Source organism: Otolemur garnettii, unplaced genomic scaffold, assembly GCF_000181295.1.
Source record: "Otolemur garnettii isolate 467f Iridium unplaced genomic scaffold, OtoGar3 scaffold00050, whole genome shotgun sequence".
NCBI classification, from domain to species: domain Eukaryota; kingdom Metazoa; phylum Chordata; class Mammalia; order Primates; family Galagidae; genus Otolemur; species Otolemur garnettii.
The window spans coordinates 7,657,104-7,665,615 of NW_003852445.1; the positions used below are offsets into that span (position 1 = coordinate 7,657,104).

General features: G+C 50.8%; 1 protein-coding gene across 1 annotated transcript; it reads right to left on the bottom strand.

Moving 5' to 3' along the window:
* Positions 1–5,923: 5,923 nt before the first annotated feature.
* RHOV (ras homolog family member V) lies at positions 5,924–7,483 on the bottom strand. The gene is made up of 3 exons (XM_003791730.2): positions 7,176–7,483; positions 6,921–6,979; positions 5,924–6,729 (listed from the first exon to the last, which is right to left on the bottom strand). Exons 1-3 carry the CDS (start codon positions 7,381–7,383, stop codon positions 6,286–6,288), a joined length of 711 nt encoding a protein of 236 aa, XP_003791778.1. The 5' UTR covers positions 7,384–7,483; the 3' UTR covers positions 5,924–6,285.
* Positions 7,484–8,512: the final 1,029 nt, after the last annotated feature.

The following is an 8,512-nucleotide window of genomic DNA, read 5'->3' on the forward strand; positions in this document are numbered from 1 at the left end:
TGGTGGGCCCAGGCTGGATTCGAACCCACGACCTTAGGTGTACGTGGCTGGCACCTTAGCCACTTGAGCCACAGGCGCTGAGCCTGTATTTAGAGTTTTTACACAAACACCCATTTTAAATACACAAGAGCAAAAGCAGGGACACAGGGAAAGGTACATAAACACACACCTAAGCATACTTTGTCATCATTTAGTATTTATTGAACACCCACAAACTGTTAGTCATGCTTCAGCAGAAAAAGACCCCCCCACAGTCTCTCTCTCCTCTCTCTCTCTCTCTCTCTCACACACACACACACACACACACACACACACACACACGTTTCCTCATAAGATCTATTTAGGATTATATGGGGGCCCAGTTTCCAAGCCAAAGATGAACAATGTTTCTTCTGTAGACAGTCAACAACACATTGAAGAAAAAAAAATCAATTATACATAGAATATCATTTACATGTCATTCAAAGTAAAATGGACCCCCCAAATGGGAATCTGGGGAAAGATATTAAGGTCAGGGTAGAATAGTAAGCAAACACACACACACGTAATTACAGCCTCATGGTCAGAGTTTATAACAACTTGGAAAAACATTGTCAAAATTTCGTCAAAATTTTAAATTAGAGCTGGGTGGGATAGCTCATGCCTGTAATCATAGTACTCTGGGAGGCCAAGGTAGGAGGACCCCTTGAGCTCAGGAGTTCCAGAACAACCTGAGCAAGACTGAGACCCCATCGCTACTAAAAATAGAAACACTAGCCTGATGCGGTGTCAGGTGCGAGTACTTCCAGCTTCTTGGGAGGCTGAGGCAGGAAAATTACTTGAACTCAGGAATTTGAGGTGGCTGTGAGCTAGGCTGTTGCCATGACACTCTAGTCTGGGCAATAGAGTGAGACTAGGTCTCAAAAAAAAAAAAATGGGCACAGTGGCTCATGCCTATAATCCTAGCATTCTGAGAGGCCGAGGCGGGTAGATTGCATGACCTCATGTTTGAGACCAGACTGCATAAGAGACTCTAAAAAATAGCCGAGCATTGTGGTGGGCTTTAGTACTTGGGAGGTTGCAGCAAGAGAATCACTTGAGACCAAAAGTTTGAGGTTGCTGTGAGCTGTGATGCCAGGGCACTCTACCAAGGGCAACAAAGTAAGACTCTGTCTAAAAAATAAATAAATAAAATTTAAATTAAAAATATAACAAAGGAGGGTGGTGCCTGTGGCTCAAAGGTGTAGGGCACCGGCCCCATATACCAGAGGTGGTGGGTTCAAACCTAGCCCCCACCAAAAAAAAAATTATATATATAAATTTTTTATATATATATAAATGTTATATATATATACACAATGTTTTGCAGCTTATAACTAAGGGAGAAGAGAGGGAGATTGGTGTGCTCTTACCTAATGGGCACAATGTAAGGGTATATGAAACACCTCCTAGGTAAGGGGCACAACTACAACAGGGACCTTACCTAACAAATACAAACATGATAACCTAAACATTTGTACCCTCATATTAATCTGAAATTTAAATAAATAAATAAATAAATAAATAAAATGTTCTCATTAGGGGTGGCACCTGTGGCTCAGCAAGTAGAGCGCTGGCCCCATATACCGAGGGTAGCAGGTTCAAACCCAGCCCCAACCAAACTGCAAAAACAACAACAACAACAAAAAACAGCCTGGTGTTGTGGCGGGCGTCTGTAGTCCCAGCTACTTGGGAGGCTGAGGCAAAAGAATCACTTAAGCCCAGGAGTTGGAGGTTGCTGTGAGCTGTGACACCATAGCACCGAGGGCAACATAGTGAGACTCTGTCTCTACAAAAAAAAAAAAAATGTTTTCATTACAAAATTTACAGGGGTGGTGTCTGTGGCTCAAGGAGTAGGGCGCCAGCCCTATATGCTAGAGGTGGTGGGTTCAAACCCAGCCCCAGCCAAAAAAAACAAAACAACAACGAAAAAATGTACACACATATCTAAGGGTTATATAGACAGAATGTCACTCTGTTGCCCTGCTAGAGTGCCCTGGCATCATAGCCTACAGCAACCTCCACTCTTGGGCTCAAGCAATCCTCTTGCCTCAGTCTCCTGAGTAGCTGGGACTACAGGTGCCAGCCACATCGCCCGCCTAGTTTTTTTTCTTTTTCTTTTGAGACAGAGTCTCACTATATCACCCTAGATAGATAGAGTGCTGAGGTGTCACAGCCCACCGCAACCTTAGACTCTTGGGCGTAAGCGATTCTCTTGCCTCAGTCTCCCAAGTAGCTGGGACTACAGGTGCCTGCCACCATGCCTGGCTAATTTTTTCTTGTAGTTGTCACTGTTGTTTGGCAGGCCCAAGCCAGGTTTGAACCCACCAGCCCCAGTGTATGTGGCCAGTGCCCTAGCTGTTGAGCTACAGGCACCAAGCTGCTTTTTTCTATTTTTAGTAGAGCCAGAGTTTTATTCTTGTTCAGTCTGGTCTGGAACTCATGAGCTCAGGCAACCCACTCTCCTTGGACTCCCAGAGTGCTAGGATTATAGGCGTGAGCCACCATGCCTGGCCTAGAGCCGTAACAGTCTTGAGTTGGGGGGTGCCAGAGGAAAGGCAGCAGCACTGGATAGAAAGAAGTGGAAGACACAGGGGCAGGGGTGTAGGGCTGATGCTAACAAAGGGCTTTATCAGGTTCTGTGACCCAGCAGGAGAGAAGACATAGTGACTGAAATTTCTATTTATTTTGTATTTTATTTTATTTTTTTAGAGACAGAGTCTCACTTTGTTACCCTTGGTAGAGTGCTGTGGCATCACAGCTCATAGTAACCTCAGCCTCCCGAGTAGCTGGGACTACAGGAGCCCACCACAACACCCAGCTATTTTTTTTGTTGCAGTTTGGCCAGGGCTGGGTTCAAACCCGCCACCCTCGGTATATGGGGCTGGCACCCTATTCACTGAGCCACAGGCGCTGCCCTGACGTTTCAGTTTAGGTGACACCGATGTGCTTGTACCATGAGAGAATTAGGGAAGGAGTTGGAGGCGGGGGGTGAGGGGGAGCCCAGATATTACTTGATGAGCCTTCCTCTCCCCATGCCCATGGTATCTCTAAGGCTCCTTAGAACAAATTCAATAACCTTGAATCCAATCAGAATCCTGAGTCCTTCATTTTGCAAATGAAGAAATTTGAGGCATAGAGAAGGGAAATTATTTGCCTATGGTCATAGTTGGTGTCAAAGTCTAAACTTGAACCTGGCTCTCTGTCCTAGAGGGGCATGTGTCAGGCTGGACTGAGGTAAAAGCAGGCGGCGGTGCTGAGGTAGGAGATCCTCACGACTGACCTGGCTGTAGTATGCAGTTTAGCACCTCCACTTGATAGGTCAAGGGACAAAAGAAGGGCTCAGCGCTGGTAGCTTAGTGGTTAGAGCACTGGCCACATCCACTGGGACTGGTGGGTTCAAACCCAACCCGGGCCTGCTAAAAAAAAAAGAAATAGCCAGGTATTGTGGCAGGTGCCTATAGTCCAAGCTACTAGGGAAGCTGAGGAAAGAGAATCATTTAAGCCCAGGAGTTTGAGGTTGCTATGAGCTGTGAAGCCATGGCACTCTACTGAGGGTGACATAATGAGACTCTGTCTCAAAAAAAAAAAAAAAAAAAGGACAAAAGGGGAGGCTGGAGTGTTGGGAGAGAGGTGCTGGTTGGCTGAAGCTAAACTCGGAGATTATCTGAGGTTTCACTTGACTAGGGTTTCTATCCCTGGACTGTGGGCTTTCACAAACACACACACACACACAGCTGTAGCTTCCTACCAAGGAAGCTAGGCCCGAAGGTGGGCTGGGATAGGCATGAGTGCTCACCTGGCCCAGCAGTTGCCTAGCAGGGATGCCAGGTGTTCTTTAGAAATACCTAGGGCGCCAGCCACATACATTGGAGCTGGCAGGTTCGAATCCAGCCTGGGCCTGCCAAACAATAATGACAACTACAACCAAAAAAATAGCTGGCATGGGCAGCACCTGTGGCTCAGTGAGTAGGGTGCCAGCCCCATACACCGAGGGTAGCAGATTCAAACCTGGCCCCGGCCAAACTTCAACAGAAAATAGCTGGGCCCTGTGGCAGGTGCCTGTGGTCCCAGCTACTCAGGAGGCTGACGCAAGAGAATCACCTAAGCCCAAGAGTTGGAGGTTGCTGTGAGCCGTGATGCCACGGCACTCTGCCCAGGGCAACAGCTTGAGGCTCTGTTTCAAAAAAAAAATAATAATAATAATAATAATAAGTTTTGTTTTGTTTTACCCTAATATACCCTTAAAGTTCCTTTAAGCTAGGTCAGGCATGGTTGCTCACTCACTCCTGTAATCCTAGCCAAGTGAATTCCCTAAACTGAGAAGTTCAAGGCCAACCTGAGCCAAGAGCAAGACTCCGTCCCTATTATAAATAAAAAAATTGAGGCAAAGAAGATCTTGTGAGCCCAGAAGTTTGAGGTTGCTGTGAGCTATAATGCCACAGCACTCTACTCAGCTACTCAGGGTAGCAGTGTGAGACTCTATCTCAAAAAAAAAAGTTCCTTTATAGCTGGGCCTTGTGGCCTGCGCCCGTAGTTCTAGCCACTCGGGAGGCTAAAGCAAGAGAATCTTCTAAGCCCAAGACCTGAGGTTGCTGTGAGCTGTGACACCACAGCACTCTGAGGGCAACAAAGTGAGTCTCAAAAAAAAAAAAAGGTCCTTTAAGCTCCAATTCCAGCAAATGTTCTTTGGATCCCTGCTCCTCTCCAAGTCCTCTCCCAATGAACCACATTTGCACAGGAGTTCTGGGGCCACACCTCTTCACATTGTTTACAACAACCAGCACCCTGACCTTCACTTAGGTCAGTGGTTCTCAATCTTCCCAATCCTGTGAGACTTAAATACAATTCCTATGGGTCGCGACCCACAGGTTGAGAACCATGACTTAGGTGCTGAGGTGCCAAGACTGGCCAGTGGTTGAGGTTCAGGCTGTGCACTGGAGAGAGAGGTCCCCCCCAACCTGATACCCTAAGTCCTATGAACTGTCAGAAGGATGGGAACAGAAAAGGTTAGGAGGCTCAGGATTGCCCAAGTCCCAGGGCTGAGTAGTGCTCCAGAAAGGAAGGAGAGAGGGGAGGGGCCCCACCTGCCTGGTGAGGTCATGGGAAAGCAGGTCTGGCGCTGACACCTGGGGAAACCCGTTTCTAGGCTGCTTCCCACGCTAGCTCTCCTGGGAACCAGCTAAGCCCCAAGCGGGGAGCCCCACACCTGCCCTCCCATCCAGTTCCCATCATACTGCCCCCCCAGTCCAGCCCCACCCTTCAACCTAGCCTCAATCCTTTGGTACCCACTCCGTCTGTCCAGGCATTTGGCCCCTGACCAGGGTTGTGAGGGAGGAGCAACTGCTCCAGGAAATGACAGAGACAGCAGCTTCACAAACTTAAGGTTTTATTTGCAGAGTCTGCACCGCACTACCTTCTCAGCTGTGTGACCTTGAGGAAAGAGATGACCCCTAATCCCTCCCTCCTTTAGGCTCTAATTTGCAGCTCCTCCCCCTCCCTTTGCTGGTCTTGACTCTCACTTCCTGTCCTACTCCTGGCCCAGCCAGTTTGGGCAGTGCCTAGGGAGCCTCAAGACCCAATTCTTCCCAGGGACCAGCCCCGCCCTCTCTGGCCTTGGGGGTGGAAGGCAGCCCAGGTGTCAGCCTGTTCCTCAGCTGGCCCACTTCCCTGCTCTTCCCCTCCTGTCTTCCTCCTTCCAGGTCCAGGCCTCTGAGTGACCGCACGGCGGCTGAAAGGCCTCACTTTCTGTTCCCTCTCCTGAACACCCACTGGCCTCAGTCTTACCCACTCCATCCAATCATTTCTAAATCAGGGCTGAAAACCTTCTACCTTCAAGATGCCCCACTGTTCCCCAGGCTCTTCCCCACCTCTGCGCCAAGGAGGAGGTGGTGACCACCAACACGAGGAGTCCTAATTCAGCAAGGCTGACCCAAGGGCCCATGATAAGAAACTGGGAATTGGATCTCAAACTCCTCAGAGGTGGATGACCTTGTTAGGTCCATCCTATGAAAATCAAAGTGCTGGGTTTTCTCTGTGGGCCTTGACTGGAGAAATCCAAATCAGAGCCTTCCCTCTTCCAGGCCCTAGGCTCACCCTAGCACATAAGAGTGGGCAGTTAGAGGCCCATGTCCCCACAGTGTTCAGAAGGGAACTGAATCCTATGGGATGGCCAGGCCCTGCCAGTAGCCCCCTCAAAGGCCCCATGCCCCAGGTTCCAGAAGTCTCTGGCCTCCCGCCTACTGCTGGCTATGTTACCATAGCTGCTCAAACAAAGCAGAAGAACTTCTTCCAGCGGCAGCGGGAGAGGGTGCGCACACCTTTGGCATTCAATTTCTTCTCCAGGCGGGCTTTGTGCTCAATGGCGCTGAGAATGGCAGAGTCAAACACCTCCTTTAAGTTCTTCTGTGTCAAGGCTGAGCACTCAAGGTAGCAGCAGGCCCGGATCTTCTCAGCCAGACCCTGAGCCTGGGGTTGGGGCACAGGGCCCTCCCGACCCCCCTGGTCCAGCTGAATCAGTACGTTCACATCGTCCCTCAGGTCTGCCTGGGTGCCCACCAGCAGCACAGGTGCCTGGGGGTTGTGAGTACGGATCTCTGGCAGCCATTTCTCTGTGATGTTTTGGAAGGAGCTGGGCTGCACCACACTGAAGCATGCCAAGAAGACATCGGTATCAGGGTAGCAGAGAGAGCGGAGTCGGTCAAAGTCCTCCTGGGGTGGGAAGGCCAGGTGTTAGTAGGATTATTCCCGGCCACATGGAACAGGAATTCACTTCTCACCAAGGGCTAGAGGCCTGAGACTCCAAGAGCCCAAGGCCTTCTCCATTTCTGCTCCATGTGGGGTCCTCCCAGACTTCAATCTACCTCCCCCCAAACCAGTAGAGGCTGCTCCCAGGTTCTCACCTGCCCAGCTGTGTCCCAGAGCTCAATGCGCACAGGGGCTCCATCCACCAGGACTTGCACTGCAGGGGTGGGTCAGGGAGAAACCGAGTTAGGAAGAACGTCCTGGATCCCACTAGGCCTCGCCAGCGCCACCTCGAGGGCTGGTCCCGCCTCCTACCCGGGGTCTTCCGCGCCCTCCCGCCGCGACGCGCGCCTCATATCACCAGAGCACAACCCTATGCTTAGCCACGCGGCCTCCGAGGCGGTTAAACGTACCGGAGAAGGTGTCCAGCGCTGTGGGCCGGTAGCGCGCGGGGTACCCATTGCAGGTGTAGCTGACGATGAGGCTGCTCTTGCCCACTGCGCCGTCGCCCACCAGCACGCATTTGATGCCCAGCTCCGGGGACGCGCTACGCCGCCGCGGAGGAGGGGTCGGGGCCCGGAGCGGGGGCGGCTCGGCCTCACTCAGCTCCCGCGGTGGCATGGCCCGCTCCAGGGGCAGCAGAGGGGCCAGCCCGGGACCAGACTTCGCTGCGCTAGAGGAAGCAGATTATGCTGACCGCCACTGAGTGCCGGTCCTGGCTGGGCGCGCCGTCCCAGCGCTACCCGCGGGTATATACGTAGGGCCCCGCCCACCTCATCTGCATGTCCGGAGCGGCCCGGGACCCAGCCCACCGGCCCGGCCCTCCCTAAGCAAGCACCCGGCGAGGCCAGGCAATCTCAAAACACTGGGAGGAGGATGAGCAGGCAAAGCTAACACTCAAAAGAACCGCACAAGTACAAGGACAAAGAATCACCAAATAAGAATTCAGACAGACATCCAGGATTTATTGTTAGGAGGATAAGAAGAGACAGACATCCAGGATTTATTGTTAGGAGGAAGAAGCAAGTTGCAGAACATATCACATGCTCAAGTTAAACAAATGTTCCAATGAAACCTTTTTCAATTTAAACAAAAAAATTACATATGTATGTATGAATATTTAAAACGCTGAAAAAAAATTTTTTTGAGACGGAGCCTCAAGCTGTCCCCCTGGGTAGAGTGCTGTAACGTCACAGCTCACAGCAACCTCCAACTCCTGGGCTCAAGCAAGTCTCCTGCCTTCACCTCCCAAGTAGCTGGGATTACAGGCGCCCCCCACAACGCCTGGCTATTTTTTTGGTTGCAGCCGTCATTGTTGTTTGGCGGGCCCAGGCTGGATTCAAACCTGCCAGCTCAGGTGTATGTGGCTGGCGCCTTAGCCATTTGAGCCACAGGCGCCGAGCCAACGCTGAAATAATTTTATTAATATTGTTGACCCTTGAACAATGCAGACGTTAGGGGCACTGACACTCCTGCAGTCAAAAATCCACATATATATATTTTTTAAAAATCTACATATAGGCTCAGCGCCTGTGGCTCAAGCGGCTAAGGTGCCAGCCACATACACCAGAGCCGGCTGGTTCGAATCCAGCGCAGGCCCACCAAATAACAATGACTGCTGCAACCAAAAAATAGCAGGGCGTTGTGGCAGGTGCCCTGTGGTCCCAGCTACTTGGGAGGTGGAGGCAGGAGAATTGCTTGAGCCCAGGAGTTGGAGGTTGCTGTGAACTATGATACCACAGTACTCTAG